General features: G+C 36.4%; 4 protein-coding genes across 11 annotated transcripts in view; 3 read left to right on the top strand and 1 right to left on the bottom strand.

Moving 5' to 3' along the window:
• Window positions 1-3,585, bottom strand: part of LOC139986170 (protein FAM76A) — a 45,557-nt gene extending 41,972 nt beyond the window's left edge. The window contains exons 1-7 of one of the 5 annotated variants that reach the window (XM_072001293.1): window positions 3,462-3,585; window positions 3,182-3,384; window positions 2,630-2,694; window positions 2,333-2,546; window positions 2,125-2,261; window positions 1,724-1,967; window positions 129-1,644 (exon numbers count right to left, since the gene is read on the bottom strand). In XM_072001293.1, coding sequence (XP_071857394.1) covers window positions 1,411-1,644; window positions 1,724-1,967; window positions 2,125-2,261; window positions 2,333-2,546; window positions 2,630-2,694; window positions 3,182-3,277 — 990 coding nt within the window. In that variant the 5' untranslated portion in view covers window positions 3,278-3,384; window positions 3,462-3,585 and the 3' untranslated portion in view covers window positions 129-1,410. Of the gene's footprint in view, window positions 1-128; window positions 1,667-1,723; window positions 1,968-2,124; window positions 2,262-2,332; window positions 2,547-2,629; window positions 2,695-3,181 lie in introns of those variants that run through there. The other 4 variants (XM_072001292.1, XM_072001291.1, XR_011799588.1 and 1 more) reach the window with 4 other exon arrangements.
• Window positions 3,586-3,813: 228 nt separating this feature from the next.
• Window positions 3,814-4,891, top strand: LOC139986173 (uncharacterized). The gene is made up of 3 exons (XM_072001299.1): window positions 3,814-4,359; window positions 4,431-4,538; window positions 4,617-4,891. The coding sequence occupies exons 1-3, from the start codon at window positions 4,022-4,024 to the stop codon at window positions 4,789-4,791; spliced, it is 621 nt and encodes a 206-aa protein (XP_071857400.1). The 5' UTR covers window positions 3,814-4,021; the 3' UTR covers window positions 4,792-4,891.
• A 486-nt stretch (window positions 4,892-5,377) lies between these two features.
• On the top strand, window positions 5,378-12,129 carry Ttv (exostosin glycosyltransferase 1 ttv). 2 transcript variants are annotated; one of them, XM_072001289.1, is made up of 8 exons: window positions 5,378-5,629; window positions 6,800-7,862; window positions 7,942-8,143; window positions 8,219-8,338; window positions 8,423-8,653; window positions 8,732-8,998; window positions 9,070-9,320; window positions 10,109-12,129. In XM_072001289.1, the coding sequence occupies exons 2-8, from the start codon at window positions 6,979-6,981 to the stop codon at window positions 10,287-10,289; spliced, it is 2,136 nt and encodes a 711-aa protein (XP_071857390.1). In that variant the 5' UTR covers window positions 5,378-5,629; window positions 6,800-6,978; the 3' UTR covers window positions 10,290-12,129. The 2 variants fall into 2 exon arrangements, with proteins under 2 accessions (XP_071857390.1, XP_071857389.1); XM_072001288.1 differs by lacking the exon at window positions 5,378-5,629 and adding an exon at window positions 5,694-6,563.
• Window positions 12,130-12,438: 309 nt separating this feature from the next.
• The window catches only part of Cda5 (Chitin deacetylase-like 5), a 40,985-nt gene continuing 34,745 nt past the window's right edge, over window positions 12,439-18,678 (top strand). Inside the window, exon 1 of one of the 3 annotated variants that reach the window (XM_072001283.1) lies at window positions 12,439-13,260. In XM_072001283.1, the coding sequence (XP_071857384.1) occupies window positions 13,188-13,260 (73 nt within the window). In that variant the 5' untranslated portion in view covers window positions 12,439-13,187. The remainder of the gene's footprint in view (window positions 13,261-18,678) is intronic. The other 2 variants (XM_072001282.1, XM_072001281.1) reach the window with 2 other exon arrangements.

Raw genomic sequence — 18,678 nt, forward strand, 5'->3', positions numbered from 1 at the left:
AAAATTAAAAATCGTTCGTTGTTTTCCGTCGATATAAGCTATCGTGTAAAACGACGATCGAATAGAAAGACGGATCCTTCTAACAGGAAGGAAGTCCAAGGATATGTTTCAACTTATAAGGCGAGGTATATCGTTTTTAACCTTTTATTGTAAATTGATCTACAATCACCATATCCTGGTTCATCGTCGTTACATCGTCATCGTTATAGATAGGAAAATGTTACAGCAGCACTATTGCTCAATTATAGTGTGTGTATGTGTGTATGTGTCTGCATATAACTCTGTTCGTTTTGCGCAAGTATCAACTTCCATCGTAAAGTTTAAAAATCACTTCTCTCGGACCGGATACCTTTCCGATTTATTAATGTACAATTCGATAAAGTGCAATTTCATTGTCACATAAACAAATTTGTCGCGAAATGGAAATTGCAAAAATTTGCGTCCGCGAAATGGTCGAAGTGGAACAAAAGGGGGAAAGCTACCTAACTTACGAATAACACCTTTAATTTACACTTACATCATCGTCATCATCCCCCATTAGAAGAACGTGTAAAACTTTCCGTATACACGTCGAAGATAATATATATACTCCTATATTAATTAGAAAAATAATACAGATTTTGCCTTGTTAATGGAAACAATTAGCTATATGTAATATACTACATGATTTATGCGGGTATGGACATTTGAGTATGTTGTCACGGCTAACCAAGTCCCTGAAAACAATTTTAAGATTTCTTTCATCTCGCAGAAAAATTACACGTTCTTTGTCTAGAACAAATATTCTTTAAAATACGCGCCAAAAAAAAAAAAAAATAGATTTACTTCGTACTATCTTACATAACCGCAAAGAGCATAAGCACAAATCATTGACGGTGCTATAAATTTCATATCTAAAATATTTAAGAAACGATAACGCATAAAGAAAAAAGAATGGTAAAGGAGACTCGTAGTAACAGTAATTATTGCAATCACAATATCAAAATAATTTTTTTAAAACGCGTAATTTTTAACGCAAAACAAAGCATTTTATAACGTTCGGAACATAAAAGGAAACTATGAGCCTTGTATCGTAAAATCACTCCAAAGCAATACATCATACGGAACTATAGGAGCGAGGTAGCAAAAGTTATACATTCTTATACACATATTTGGAAATAATAGAACACAACTAAAAGCACAAGAAATGGAATCCTGATAACGTTTGGCTCTTATCAGAAGTAAAAGATTAGGAAGCCATGAACGTTAAATCACAAATAAAATATCATTCCAAACACTAAATATATACTCAATTACAACATTTTATTATTATAAATATGTCGCGTCGGCGAATTAAAATGTAAATATAGAATATGATCATTCGAACATTAATTGACAAAGAATAATGAGGATGTGAAATGTCCTACCTTATCAAGGTACAGGACTGTCTGTTCCGCTTCCACTGTTGGTCCCAGCTTCTGTTTTCGTGGCAGCAACTCTGTCGCCCCGCTTAGAACTCTTCGATAGAGAAGCAACTTCTTTTAACAAACTGGAGATCTTGAGCTGCATTGTTGATATTTTGGCTTCATATTCTTTCTCCGTCGCTTTCATCTTGTTACGCAGTTCCGTTTCCGACGTGAAGTTTTTCGCCTTCAGTTCTGTAATCTGTAAACAAGAGTAATTCTAACTGAATCAAAGCTGGTCGATAACATTTCAGAGATTTTCGCTTTCGGAATATACGTACTTGTCTATCCTTAGCAAGTAATTGCCCATCTTTAATAGAGATTTGTTTCTGGAGATGGGCTATCTTTTCTTTAAGTTGTGTAACCGCAACTACGTGATCCGAACTATTGGGATCATGCGGATCGTGAACGCCACCCATCCGCGCAGCTTTCACCGGTGTCGGACCGTTTGTGTCTGCACCTTCGGACTGAGGCGGTAGTTTCGTTACATCGACTCTGTGTGGTCTCTTATTGTGACTTTTTAATCTGAAGCAAAATAAACAAATTAACCAGGAATTCATACAAAATGCCTAGATACTAAACATTACCGGGTTATGTTACAACAAAAGAGAAATTGTGATGAACACAATTAAGACTACTAAGCACAAAGTTACCTTGTGACATTACGTATTTGGATAATTACTTTTGTTCTTTGTGCTTTGCTGCTCGTTGTTGTGCAAGTTTCAAATGTGCCCTCCTCTCAGCATCCGATTGTTTCGTTTTAGCCAATGCTCGTTTATATGACAGTGTACACAGCCAACATAATAACTTTCCATCAACCTTTAATCAAGATATTAGTAATTATCGTTCACTATTTACAAGCATATCATTATCTTATCAAAATGAATTACTTTTTTATCTTCATCTTGTCTGTCAAAGGCACACTTCTGTTTGCATTGTTCACAAGTAACTGGTGGCCCATAACGTTTTTCAGAATTTGTACATCTTTGACATTTACTACCAATAAATGCAGCTATGGTATTGCAATATTCACAGGCCGATGGCTTACCATAAGATTTCACGTTCTGTTCACATTTCTTACAAATAGTGCTTGTATTACCCTTTCTGCAAGTTAAAGAATAAAATTGTTTAGAGATAAGATATTAGATAAATTAACCAGAATGGGAAATAACTCATATGGTCCTTACATTGTTTGTTGGAACTCTGACCTACAATATGTACATTTCACCACAGGAAATGCACCTCTGCATTCCTAAATAAGCAAAATAATATAGTAAAAATTGATTAAAAGAATGTAGAAATATAATAATTTACAATGTATGTATTTACATTTAGTCTGTTTTAATGTTCACACATTACTCAAGCTTTTGCACAAAACACATAATACTGGAAGAAAAAAATGTTTATTAAAATCCAAATCAAAATGTCTCATTGAATTGAGACAATTTTCAAATAAAAATGTTCAGTTAAAATAGTAATTATTTGATTCTTAGGTGCATATGCACAATTGTTCTTAAATTTTAGTTTAAAAGCGAGTCTATATGCAACCAAATTTTTATCTAACTCATATTTTAAGGTTTGATCGTATGAAAACAGTAACAATTGTATCCGAAACGTGCATTTGAATTAAAAGTTCTATTATTAGCATCGTATCTTGCAAACACGAAAAATGACGCTCCAAAAGAATCGGTAGTCGCGTGGTGGAATTCGAGGAAAAATACGAAAATCCAAAGCAATACCTTGCACAATTGTTGCCCCGGCGAAAGCTCCTCGAAAGGATGCCTCGAGAAACATCTTGAACAGGCGAAAAGTGCTTGCACATTATTCGCGCTCATCCTCGAACAGCAAATTGTGTTTGGCCTCGGTGTTGGAGAACCGTACGTCACTGACGATAAAACCAATTCGTGAAAGCAACGGTGGATCGAGCCAAGTTTTGCTTTCACTGCTGATCGGTGGTATTGCAAAACAAAAAGAAACGTAAAATTCAACGCGATGGCACTTACAATAAAAACTCCTTACATGTTTTATGACGTTTTGCGCGTCTGACGCGATTGTTTTGCGTACATAACCGCGTCACTTAACTCGTTCACTGTACCGGTTGTTGATTTGAGACGGCCATCTGTGACTTCTTACGTTTTTACTAGTTTACAATAGTGACTAGATGTCGCTTTCGGTTTCCTTATGCACATCCAACGGAATATAAACTATGCTATAACCAATCATTACTTTTCTACCTAAAAGATCTGACTGACAATTGGTTAGTATATTGCTAACCAGTATTACGGACGTTTTCTGTAGAATTTGTCCTCTTTGACCTTTCTTTGTTGGAACCTGTTGGAGCTAACGAATCAGTAGGACTTATTCATTTGAACAGTTGATCAGTTCCGTTTACGCACGTGCATCAATGCACGCATCTTACGTTTACATACTTTTTTAAACCTAACCACAAATACAAATATAACCTAAAATTTAATGAACGCCTGATCACTTCTATCGTGAATATGTTTAGTTTGTATGTGCATTGATAATTATTAAATATGCAAATATCTATCGAAAATTGAATTCGCGAAAGTACAAAAATGAAAGTTACAAAGAAAATTAAACAACGAAAACAAGAAAAAGAACAAGCTCTATACGTTCGTTTGCCACATACAATTCAAGATAAAGACGATGTTGCAAAATTATTTACTGGTAATTTTAAAGTAAATTTACTTCGACAATCTAGTAGGTATTGTTATGTAGTATTTCCCGATGTAAAGGAGAAGATGAGAAATTTGACAGCAGTAAAGAATACAATGATAAATGGGAAACGTATAGTGGTTGCACCTGCAAATACAAAAATTGAAAGAAAAATTCCAGTAGTAAGAAAAAAGATTGTTATACCTAAGGTGAAAGAAGATAAAAAATTAACAAAACAGTAAGTACATTTCATATCTTTTATAATTACAATTAAATACCAATAATAAAATATGCTTATATCTTTAATAGCCTTTTTGTATCAAATATCAAACATGGAACAAAACCTGATGAATTGAAGGCAGTTATCCCAGGCTGTGTATCTGTTAAAATGTTAAAACCATATTCGCAGACATCTAAGTAAGTTTATTATCCTTTGCGTAGATGTATCAATAGTATCATATGCAAAAAACACAAATCTCAAAATTGTATGTTTAGGGCTGCAATAGTTAAGATGGAAAGTACTCAGTTAGCAGCAGAATATTTAATGAATCTAAGGGATAAACCAATTGTAGCAGGAAGAAAATTAAGGTTAAATCCAGACACTAGAGACAGACACAGAAGACACAAATCGAAACCTCTTAAAATTTATGATGGTGAATCAGAAATATGACAAGAAGTCACAGAAGTGAAATAAAGCTTTAGGTTATATTGTACTTAAAAATAAGATGTATAAAATTTATTATGCTATTAAATTTTTATTTGCTTTTAAATATATTGAATTCTATTACTATATCATTATTCCATATTATTAGTATACTATCTTATACTATTTCACATTATTAATCTGAAGAATGCAAGAATATAATTATTTAAAATTCTCTATCATAAAATATTATTTATTACAGTTATTTGTTATTAATTTAGTTTTGTTAAATATATCATTAAAAATATATCACTAGATTTGTAATGATTCATTTCATAATTACGTCATTTACTTACTAAATTGAAACTAAAAAGAATTATCAAGGTCTATAAGAAACAGGATAAAAGAATTCATTTGCATAAATATGTCATTTAATAATGTGAGGGCAACAAATGACATATTCATATACATACACGCCTTATTAAGTATACACATTTACGTCACGTTACAGATAAGTTCAAATTCCATATTGGAAAAAATATATATATATATATATACACAATATATATATATATATGTATATATACAAGGCATGCTTTAATAGTATAAGTGTTCGGCAAATCAATCGTAAGAATCGACGATCAAAGTAAAATCATTATTAGTGCAGCATAGTTGCTGGATAGTACTTAACTTAGAAATAGTTTACAAGTTAAGAGAGTGAGTAAAGCATGATCGTGTGAAATAATTCAAAAGGCAAAAATATTTTATTTGTATCGAAACGTATGTTACAATTGTATAACGGTTAATTCTGTAATTTCTACAGTAAAACGAAAATTTTGATCCGATACTAAAAACGTAATATAAGGTGAGTTTTTGTGATAAAAAAGTTACTTCAATGTTTTTTCATTTATTATTTTCATTCTATTATTATTTTCTCATCTTTACTTGAGTAAACTCTTCGCGTAACACAATAACCCTCACTCTAATTGATACCATACAACCTTTACGCTAAACTATGTCTCTCTTAAAGAGTATTGATTTACAATAAAAAAAATATGTGCTTTTAATAAATTTAATCGAAGCGGGTGAAACGGTTCGCGAGGTTTATCGGTTGACCACTAGGTAGCGGCATAACCTTGATCGACAGTTTTGTTTAGATTTGTAAGAGTGTAGTTTGCAGTGTTTCTCACACAATCAAACATTCTGCAAAGCTCGGCATGAAGTAACCAATAAGCGATTTGCCAGTCTAATCGTTCCAACGTCATTGCATAACTCGCGTTGCTTTTTAAACCAATTATTTAATGCGCTACGTGCAATGATTTTGCACTTGGAGGCGTTTTCCGATCGATGTCACGCGTGTGTAGTGACGCCGACCGAAAATGCGAATGGGCGTAATAACGCCGGCACGTTCTGCGAATTGAATGTACGTCAGAACTAACCTAACTAAAGAAAAAATTCACTGTGTTGTTTTAACAAGAAAATAGATTATTGTAAAAAAGTATGAACCTCTATTTGTCCCCGTCTTATCGAATGTCGACTTCGATAAGTTTGACGTTGTCGCTCTCGTGTGCAATGTCCGTAATAATATAGGATAGTATAGGTTAACTCACCGCAGCGTCCATAGACATTTACAATCTGTCATTTAGATTCGACATTTTGTAAATCATATTGTAATGCATAAATATAAATATAGAGCTGATGTTTTATTGGGTACAGCGCGTTTTTTGCCATGTATTTTGTAATAATTGCAACCTTTAAAACGTTCCTGTTAACCAATATTGGATCATGCAAATTCGGAGGTAACTAAATATATATTTCATATATTTAAAATTAATATAAAAAAAATGTTGCAATATATATAGGACTTTTTTTTTATAAGTGCTAATGCAATGCGTTTAGATATTGTATGATAATGATACATGATAGTCTATTACATTATTCTCTCTTATATATATATATATACATATATTATATATATATGTGTGAAAATGTTTTCATTTTCTTCAATAGCTGTTTCTTTTTTCTTTTGTTCCAGCAATCTTTAAGAATGAAATTAATTTCATTTTGGAGTAAGTTTTGAATTTGTGTATTTATAAAATTGAAATAGTAATAGCTCCATTACAATGCATTTATGATCAAATGCCATGCATTCTATATGTGAAAAATAATGTTTAAAGTCAATGTATATTGGAGCATAACCTGATTGCATTAAAAATGCAAGCCAAGAAGCGCTATTTATTATTATTTGTAACATGCGCGTTTCTTGGATATTGTTATTTTGGTGGTTATCGGTTAAAAAGTGAAAAATGGACAGGCAGATCTCAGTTGCCTTATGAGCGATTGCCTTCATATTTAAGTCTAAATGAAGAATTGTATGACAAGGATTTGAGAACATCAAATGGAATCCCACTTATGTCTCATCGTACAAGGCAATGTCGTATGGAGACTTGTTTTGACTTTACCAGATGCAAACAAGGTTTTACAGTATATGTGTATCCGGTTGAAGATGTGATAAGTCCATTATACCAAAAAATATTGAATGTTATTACAGAATCAAGATATTATACATCAGATCCAACTCGGGCATGTATATTTGTATTAGCTCTTGATACATTAGACAGAGATCCATTATCAACGGAATTTGTGCATAATCTTCCTTCAAAATTAATACGTTTACCATATTGGAATAATGGTAGAAATCATTTGATATTTAATTTATATTCTGGAACATGGCCTGATTATGCAGAAGAATCATTGGCCTTTGATTTGGGATATGCTATGCTTGCTAAGGCCAGTATGTCTATCTTTAGACATAGACCGGATTTTGACATATCTATACCATTGTTTGGAAAACAACATCCAGAACGCGGTGGAGAGCCAGGTCAAGCTCTAGAAAATAATTTTCCTAATAATAAAAAATACGTTGCAGCTTTCAAGGGTAAAAGATACGTCCATGGTATAGGTTCTGAAACTAGAAATGCTCTCTATCATTTACATAATGGCAAGGATTTGGTATTCGTTACAACTTGCCGTCATGGTAAAGCATGGAGAGAGTTACAAGATGAACATTGTCAACAAGATAATCAAGAATATGATACGTGAGCATCAAGAAGATAATCTAACAAACAACTGTTCTAAATAAAAAATCAAAACTGATATTTAATTCATTTTTTTCAGGTATGATTATGAAATTTTATTAATGAATGCTACCTTTTGTCTTGTACCAAGAGGAAGAAGACTTGGCAGTTTCCGATTTTTAGAAGCTTTAAGAGCTGGGTGCATTCCAGTTATTTTAAGTAATGGCTGGGCGCTTCCTTTTCACGAACGAATTGATTGGACACAAGCTGTTATATTTTCCGATGAAAGACTGCTACTTCAAGTAAATAAGATTAAAATAAAGGCTATTATCAAAAGAGTGGTCAAGTTGAACTACAGATAAATGTTGTTTTCTCAGATTCCAGATATAGTGCGATCTGTGTCCAATGTACATATTCTTAAATTGCGGCAGCAAACGCAGTTTCTTTGGGAACGATACTTTTCCTCGATAGAAAAAATTGTATTTACAGTATTTGAGGTAATATTATGAAGTAACCCTAATATCTTAGCGATAAGAGGATAATTCCTTTTTAAACTTCGTAATATTCTGTCGAACTCGTAGAATATCCGTGAGCGTTTGCCTTGGGAAGGTACAAGAGAAAAATTTGTTTGGAATACTAGTCCTGGAGCGTTAGCAATATTACCGCAATTTGCCGATAGTCAGCAAGAACTTCCATTTTCGAAAAGTAATCCAGGTAATACCTTCACTGCCATCATATACTCGCAGTTGGGATCCACTGCTGTGCTATATCGCCTGCTTAAAAGTCTCGCGAAAAGTAAATACCTAGATAAGGTGAGCTTATCGTATGAATCAACTCCTTTTTTTCTCTATTCCTTTTTATATTTTGTACTAACATACAATTCGCTTTAGATTATTCTCATGTGGAACTCGGACATTCCGTTACCAAGAAGACCACGATGGCAAGGGATCAAAGCATCAATACATGTTGTTACGGTCGATGGTATATCTCAACGTTTCTATCCTCACCCATTAATCAAAACTAGTGCCATATTATCTCTAGACGAAGATGCCACACTCAACACAGATGAAATTGATTTCGCCTTTACGGTATGGCGATCATTTCCTGACCGGATAGTTGGTTACCCAGCAAGGTCACATTACTGGGATGACTCTAAAGTAAGTGTTAAACAACATTTTTCATCTAATATATACGGTACTTTTTATACAAATCTTTTTATCATTTAAAGCGCTCATGGGGTTATACAAGCAAATGGACAAATGATTATAGTATAATTCTTACTGGTGCCGCCTTTTATCATCGTTATTATAACACGTTATATACCGAATTACTGAGTTCGACGTTACACAAGACTGTCGAGCAATCACAAAACTGCGAGGACATACTTATGAATTTTTTAGTAAGTCATGTTACGCGAAGACCACCTATTAAAGTAACTCAAAGGAAATTGTATAAAGATACTACAGTGGGTGGAATCAGGTATGTATTATGTACTTTTGTCAAGCTGCTACGCAGGTAAATATGGCTTTCCGAATGATTTTTGCACCTATCGCGATTTTTTCTTTGGTTCCATAAAAATGATCCACTTTTTCACTTTTTTTTAAATGAACACAATATTTCTGACACTGGTAACTGTAAGTATTCCTTTATACCCAATCTTTTAAATTAAGGAACGTTGATATTTCAATAATTAAAAATTTATCATGATATTTTAATATTTAAAATTGATCAATGATATTTCAATATTTAAAATCGGTTAATGACATTATATTGCATAATCGATTTTTCACAATATCGATTAGATCTGCAGCAGTCGTGCTCTGATTGGCGGATCGTTATTTCAAAGTTTCCGCCATTAATAAAAGCGACGCCATGATGTGTAAATCCGTTTAATCGGTAGTTAAATTTATAAAGTATTCATTTTGTTTTTCATTTGTGCAACAAATATTGGAAACAATTGAATCATAGATTTATTATAAGTTTTAAAAGTGTCATGCTTTTTATCGTAAATGTATTACGTATATATTGTCTCTATTCTATAGCCATTGGTAATTGAGTTTTCATTGTTTTTCGTTGCAGTTTTGGTAAGCTTAAATTTTTTATTTTTGTGATTTAAAAATATTATTCGTCGATGTGTAAAATAGTTATATATTATCCATAAGGTTCGCTTGATGCTTACAATGTATCGTTATACCTGCGTAGCAAAGTGTCGTATTTTTGAATAGCATCTTCAGTTTATTCTCTTATTTGACACGTGAAATTTTCAGGTCCCCATGGAACGATCCAGATCATTTTATACAACGGCAAACGTGCATGAATACGTTTGTAGCTGTTTTCGGGTACATGCCGTTGTTACGATCCAATATGAGGCTTGACCCTGTTTTGTTCAAAGACTCTGTAAGCAACTTGCGCAAAAAGTATAGGCAAATTGAATTAGTTAGTAACTAGAATTATACAGGATATTTTATCAGTTATGCAGTTATCTACCCTCGAAACGGGCATCATATATATATAGCCTCAAATATTTCTATTAAATAGTGGCGCATATTGCTAACTGCAGCCGCGTGTGCGCGCTAGAGGCTATTCCAAATGTATAGAGAACACTTACATTGTTGTAAGTAAGAAACCACTGTGTTTCGGTGGTTATCGGGCAGCAAATTAAGAAGGTCTTTCATTCTCAAGGAATGGCGATACTCTGCGCTTTTATGTATTCGCAAAATGAATTTTGTACAAAGTATGGGGTATCTTGTAATATTGTTCGAATCTAACTCGAGCCACGGCGTGCAACCGTTGTTGTATATATTGCCGTGTTCAATTGATGTACATACGAATCGTTTCACAGTTACTAATAAAACGAAAAAATAAAAAAAAAAAGCTAACATTATTTGACAAATTCTTCGACTTTTAAAACCGGCCTTTGGAAGCTACACAAAGTATTCTAATCATAGTCAATTGAAATCGCTCGAAACCAAATTTACTAAACGCTTACTTTTCTCTAATCGTTGAAACAATAATTATCGCGCAGATAATATTTTATATAAACCAGACAAAAAACGTAGCTGTGTCGGATTGAGTGTTGAAAATATAATAGTAGCCTCAGGGATGGATCTATGTAACGCGAGAACTGAAATGCAGCTTACGATTTCGTGGACTGAGAGCAATTGATAATAATTTTGTTATTTCTACATATAAATTTTGATAATCCGCCGATAGTAATTAACGCTGTTATCCTTGCAAGTTTCAGAGAAGTGAATGTTTGGCTCTATTCAGGGTTCATCGTTGTAGTAAATGTAAATTTACGTAAAACGTTTAAATTCATTTCTCAATGTGAACACAACTCCGTACGTTCGTAGTTTCTCTATAAAAAGTTTCTCTATATCCAAGGCACAGATTATTCGTAAGTTGTAATCAAGTACGTAGAAAGTATTTCAAGGTTTTACGTATTGTTGTATATGTATACATACAGATGTTGCGTATTTTTTTTGTTCTTTACGAATACGTGTACAGTTCGATCGCTCTCAGGAGACCTTTGGAAGGAAGTAAGAAATTACTTGTGACAAAACATCACAAGTATGTCTAGTCGTTTATGTTCATTTATATTGGTTCACCCAAGGGAAAAGTACACGATTCACGTAGGTAAACTCGATGCCGTATTTGTGTTTCCACAATATAAAAAATGAAAATAATGTACATATATATGTGATACGTTTATAATTATCATGTGATATATTCGTAATTATCGGATGCAGGATTAAAAAGGACTGTGTAATTCCACCAATGGCATTTCTTTGTCGCGGTATACGTTATAATATATGTTATAGGAAGTGTTATATTTTTTATCGTATCGCTGATTTCGATACCAAAAAGGTCAGCAGGAACAAAGAATACTTTTCGATAAATATTTTCTGATTCATTGTATCTTTTTATTCGAAAGATTAAGGTTGCAAGAAATTAAAGTCTTATCATTGTTGCTATTTATCGACACGAATAAGTTTGATTCTTTTTTCCTGCATATTCTCCACCCTATAAATTTAATTACGTACGGGACTGTGCAAAATGGTCGCTTTTATTCCAGACAAAGTTATCCGCGATAGCTTTACCGTTTATTGCAAATATCAAACTTTAACTTTTAATTCTAACAAGAGAATATTTTAAAATTAACGTAGTTTTCGTTGTAATTCGAAGCTTATTATCAATGTAACCTTGTTGCGTCAAAATAACGTGTGTTTGAACAAATATTGGTGATTTTATATGGCCGAGAAAATAAAGTTTTTATACAAACCTACAATCGTTGGTTCGTAGGGAGGATATATCTGTAATTAATTTTATTTTCTCACGTTTTTATTTGTAATTCATTCTATAGCATTGCTTGTTTCTTTATTAGAGATTTACGTCCACGAAAGAACCATATTTCTTCCCCATGAATCCCCCGACTCGACTGCGCAACATTTCTTCCGAAATATAATACACCATTAAAGAATCCTGGAAGACACGAGGAAAGGTAGGAATATTTCACGCGACTGTATAGCCGTGTCTTCGCAAAGAACCGAAATTAACCCTCGGCATTTCGCTTGCAGGAGAAAGAGCGCCGAGATCAACGTCAAACTTTTCTCTCGTTGGCCGGTCACGTAAGCCGAGAATGGTTTCAGGGTTACCGATACGAAGAACAGAAAAATCTGATCGAAGGAAGGCGGATTTGGTGGTGGAAGGCGGCTGATCGGTGTATCGGTACCACCACCGCCGTAACCACCACCATCGGTCGTTTGGTGATCGCGAGCGCGAGAATGGTGGTGGCCACGCGATATAGTACCAACACTCCCTTCTTTGTTGCTGCTTTGCTAGAAAGGTGACTATGCCAAGAAGACAGGAGGTATTGAGCACGCCTTGCGTATACCCAGTCACCTTTCTCTCTTCGTGACCGTAGCATATGTTTTGCGACGTCGATGGAGCTCTCACGGCTTTGAACGGCGCTACTATTGAAGCTGCTGCTCCGGCTCCTCGTTGCCTCCTTCCTTCCCTTTTTCCCGTTGAATTTTTACCGACTTCTTGAGCAAGAAGAACGCACCTGGAGACAGCCAGTGTTCGTTCGATCGGGATCAAGCTCGGTAAAAACGTAAACAACGAAAAACGAAAGGAAACCACCGCGGCAACAACGTCGGCGCGGAGTCGGCCGTTTCGCGCGATATCACCGTTTCACCGGTTAACTTAGTTTTCATTTTCGTATACGCCTTGCGACCATTTTTACGCATATGTGCGCGAATCCTTCGTCGTTCGAATAGCAAGCAACAACATTGTCGTTATCGATTTGGAAATTTGTTTCCTGCGTGAATTCGTCGAGCGGTTAGGATGAGACAGAAGAACACGAAAATGATCATCGTGAGCAGCGTGTTGCTCCTACTGGTGGTCGTATCAAGAGTGGGTGAGTATTGTACAATTTTTTAATATTTTTTATCTTTAAATTTTATTTTTTCTTTATTTTTGTGCGTCGATATAGTGAATTTCAGATATCGTTCTTTGACTTGATTATCGTTCTCTGGATTTTAATTTTTGCTTTGTATTGAATGCTTAATTGGTATTTGTTGGTTTATTACATCACTGTTTGTACAAGTGCGCTGTTTTTACCATTTCTTTTTGTTTGTTTTGAACTGTGGTGCTCAATTTTTTCGCGCGGCTTTAAGTAATGCTCACACTATCGTTCATACAGAAATTCGATTCGCGCGAAACGTATTTCGCGCCGGCGTCTTTAAATCACTCTCGAAGGTCGAAGAGGAAAACCGATCGTAGACGAAGTGGTGAACGGCGACGCGACACAAACTTGTATTTAAATATCTTGAATAGCTTACGGCTTACGTTACATAATGCACAAGTGATATTTTACTAGTTTCGGAATGGGTTTCGAAAAAAATTTAGAATAAAAATATTAGAAAAGATTTACTAGAGAACTTGAAAACAAATACAAAAATATGAATTCTCAATTTTTTTTTATAGAATTATGATATTCAAACTTTATTTTTAAAGTATACTTGTTTGTTTATTTAATATTTCCACTACGAAATAGAATATTCGTTATTTAATGACAACGCTGTGTAGAAAGTTTCCAAAAAGATTAATTCTGCTAGTAACTCTGTCCGAGTTGGTGACATACCGATTGGCACACTCTTTGACTGGTTTAAGTTAGCCACGAAAATGTCAGTTTATGTAATGTTTAGATCGTTGAATAACTGGTACACGCGGAAATCAAGCAAAATGCTTTTGATCCCTGAGGGCGTGCCCCAAGGGTGCGCATGATCCTTTTTTCTCTCCCGACGTTCACGGCGGTTCCCTTTTCGATCGAACCCCAAATACGGTGACACGTTCTAAAACGCTTCCTTGAATAGCCAGTTTGATTTAATTCGCTTGGACTGCTTTGGGAAAAATCTGCTACTCGTTAGCGGTTCTTATCGAGAGATGCCGAGAATACTCGATACCTTTTTAAATATTCTTAACATTTTCTTAAGGAAATATCATTTTAGTTTCCAAATGGGATTTCTTTATACTTTCTTCTTTTATCCAATTTTTTGATCTTGCATATCAAGTTGACTAAGAATTATTTAGGGCAACTCGTGGATTTCCATTTTGATTGTTTGAAATATTTCGTCGTAATCCGGTACTAACAAATTCAATCCAATTTCGCGGTTGTTAATTTTCGTCGATTCACCTAGGCGCCTCCGTTGAAGTCTGCGGCCACCGTAACAGGATTTCGCAAAACGGTTGTTTCGCATGCGAAATCCACCTACCAGCACCTCGATTGCAAGAGTTTCTCCCCGTCGATCGCTGAAACGGACAATCAACAGAAACCGCTTGTAATCGAGTAACAAGTAACAACGCTGTTTACCGATTGCCAAAAATTACTTGCCGTAACAAATTTTCTGTTCACAATGAAATCGTTTTCTTACGTTCTCGCAAGGGAAACGAAAGCTTCGGTGGAACGTGAATCCTGTCGATTCTCGAGTAAACGCGAATCGATCGACAACAAACGATCTCTAACAAATTTATTGCAAAATCGACGATCGATCGTGCCTCAGTGAACCGTGATGATCGTATCAGAAGAGATTCGATTTATTAATCTCAATTATTAAATGAACGAAACGACTCGATTCAAAGATGACTTAGACAAAAGAGAATATTAACAATACCGTGGTAGATTTCGGTAACACGGTTGATGGGCTCGCCGTGGAAACGATCCATTTGCGAAATCGTTTGCTGGCGGTGCTCTCTTAGCACAAGAGACGCCCGCCGCGACTGTGGATAGAATCAGAAATCTATTCCCATCGGTTAACAAGGAACGCGCACGCTCTAACGTACATCCGCCGTTGGTTCTAGCCGCCTGTGAACTTTGATACCGCGAGCGATATATAATTATACCGGTTGGGAAATCGATGCTTTTGTAAAAATTATAGCGGTGACGTTCGATTCAGCTACGTTCACTCTAGGGAACTCTATGAAGCCTTAGCTTACGACTTAACGCATTTCTTACGAGCTACTTAAAAAGCTGTCGAAAAGTTGAAAAAATATGTTAGCATCGGAGACATTTAACGTACAATTGAATCATCTTGTTGCAACAACGCGAAAGAGTATAACGATTGTACGTCGCTGAATGGCGCCATTCGCCAGTGGACCTTTATCGTAACTTCCCGAAGATACAGCGGCGATAACACGTTAATAGAATGCAGAGATTCACTGGAATCCGACCTTCGACGGTGGTTTCAATATTTTTTTCTCGCTAGAAATACACCGCTACACGTGATGACGAAGATGTTATCCATGAAAACAGCTGAGCGCAGCCACGTGCCTGCCGCTACGAGTATTCAAATTTATTCAATCTCTCTTCGATTTGTTCTCGCTCTTTCAGTCACGGACAAATTGAAATAGATTTCGTCCTATGCGTAGAAATTAAGAAAATAATATTATTCAGGCAATTAAATTATCGTGTTTCTCGGTCGATCGAAGTCTAGATTTCTCAGAACCGCGAGAAAAAAGGAAATTTATCGGACAAAAGATAGGAATCGCGATGGTATCCTCGTAACATTCTCGCAGGAATCCTGCGGATCAAGGGTCCTAGGATTATGGAAGTAGATGTAGTTTCACGCGTAGGCGCCACGTTCCACAGTATCGTCTACCGCTATCGAGTAATTTACTGTCAGGATGCAGTTTACGCCCCGTAATTTATCCGCCCCCAATCTCAACCTCGGCGTCAAGGGCTCGGTTAGAAATATTACCGAGATTACGTTTGGGTGGCGCAGGGTGCGGCTTGAGGAAACCTCTCGAGTCGGTACTCTTGTAAAAAAGAGTATGAATTGCCTCACGGTTCCCTAGCTTTTCCATTATCGTTTGGGATAGGAGGTCGTGATCGTTTCTTTGTTCACGATTACAGCTTCGAGTTATTTATGCGCCTTGTGCTAGATCTGCAGTCGATCTCCTCGAAGGTTTAAACATTTGAAAATTTTGATTCAAATTTTCATAAGTAATTTTTGCCAATCGAAAACAATGATCTTTTTCTGCAATGCAAATTATTTCGCTAAAATTCCTATGACTTTCGGGTTGTAGCATACCGAGTAAAAGAGAAACCTGCTCGGTGATCGTTCCAATTATCGGAAATTGCAGTTGTTTCTCTCTGACACTAACCAGATCAGCCATCGCGTTTTTTTACCGAACGATTGTTCGAATTATTACAATATTTTCCGAGGAAGGAGACAATTTTGCTGATACAACGAATGTCGCGGGGAACAAATCGTTTCGCCAACAGAATCCCCCTTTTAACCGGATCGCAGAGGTATTCGCGACTTTAATTCGCCGGTACTGTTCCTTTAAAAGGCCGGATTACAAGCGTTCGTGTAAGCCAGTCGACGATATTTTATCCGTCGACAGTCGGATGGTTAAATTATGTTCACGCGGCGTATTAAAACCGATAGCTCGAGTAGTACGTGCTTGTCCAATATTCAAGGAATACGATACAAACCGTGACTGGACATGTTCCACGGCTATTATCCTTTCTCCGGGATTCCAAGTGCACCCGCACTGCACTTCTGCCTCGCAATTATTACAGGAATTCGCTTGTGATGCTTGTCGTTCGTTATACGGCCAATCATAGCGTCCTGTGTTTATGGTAAGTTTAGGAATATAATATAAATCGCGTATCGGTGCTGGCATGAACGGCGGCTCGCGACTTATCCATCGATTTCACATGAAATTGCTTCTCACTCTCATCGACGACCGCCGTGTCGCGGTTATTATGCTCATACGTTTCGATGTTTTTCACGGTATTACACCAGGGAGGGCGAAGTTTAGCGAGGATAGAATTCCACATCGGACAAAGTATTCCTCGAGGGTATTCGATATCGTAATATCGCAGGCTTGTAATTCCGTTTGTTAGCATACGTGGAGAACGGATCTGTCCGGTCGAGTACCAGCAAACTCGCCGCTTTGTGTCGCGGCGAAACGTTCGCCGGCCATTATCCTTCCCTCGGGATTCCATCAGCACCCACACCCTCTGCCTCTTGTTCGCAATTACCGAGAGAATTTACCACGGCGTACATAGGTTATGCCATGAACCGCGCCGTGTTGCCTATTACGTTCTCCGCGCCGCATTATCCATCGATGTCTTCGCTGTAGCTCTCGCTGCTCGCCAATTACCAAGAGAATTTACCGTGGCCAATGCACCGATATCAGTTCCTCGACTCCTCAGCCGCCATTATCCTTGGACCGCCGACTGGTTTCGTAGCCATCTCTGCAACAACAACAACGAGTTTCAACGTTCATGACAGACTGCTATAAGCGACCCTCGCTTGTGTCAATTCCTCTTGACTTCTATTTACCGACACTTTTTACCGTAAATCTCGCCGAATTATGTAAACGAACATAAGTACAAAGCACGTTCTTAAGTTCTTGAATTTAAGAGCACCAGATGGTATTAACACACCTTGTTACCTATTACGAACGCAGCGGTAACGTCTGTGTTCGCGTCGTAAAACATTCGCAACAATACGTAGGGGAAATGGTTAGCCGAGAACCATAATAATACGTGTAGAGCCAGCTATCGCTTTTAAGAGCTCCGAACGATCGATCGATGAACCAGGATCCATATTTGGATTCGCAAATAACCAGGATCATTACACTTTATGATACTCGAAATAACCACTTTTATCGTTCATTCGTGTGTATAACGAAGACGTTAATTTAGCTTGAACTTGAGTTTAAATTATCCGACGACCGAAATCAAAGTACTCACCTTCGTAGAGTCTTTGCTCGTCCATACCTATCGTGACGGCATCACCGATTATCAAATGTCAAACATCCAAGATCCTTCGTCATCGCGTCATCGTGCTATTTCCCCTACTCGTCGATTCCTCCGAATAAGGCTAGCCTCGATCGAGCTTCAAGAATCGCGTGTTTGATCGCATTAACGATCGATTGATTAAATATTCGCCTTCTGTATAGTCTATCTGTGAAACTTCTGAAAGTCGTTCCCAATCTAGGAGACGAAACTTTCGCTTACGTCGTCTATCATCCGCAGTAAGAGATTCGACAAAGACTCGCAATAAATAAGACAGTTAGGATTTGTGCGTAGCTCGTTAAACGCAACTTGCACCGATTTACTGCTCGAAGTCGAAGTTGAATGAGTAAGAGAATTGTCGAGGATGGTTGATGTCGTAGGTCAAGCATTTTTCACGTCGCAAAGAAACGCCCATGCGTTTGTACGTCGTCAGGGATGTCGAAGCTTGTCCAATATGATTTAATACCGGACAATCGTCTACCTACGTCGTAAATGAGATCCTGTTCGATGGAACGACATACTCTC

This window comes from Bombus fervidus, chromosome 4, assembly GCF_041682495.2.
Source record: "Bombus fervidus isolate BK054 chromosome 4, iyBomFerv1, whole genome shotgun sequence".
NCBI lineage: Eukaryota > Metazoa > Arthropoda > Insecta > Hymenoptera > Apidae > Bombus > Bombus fervidus.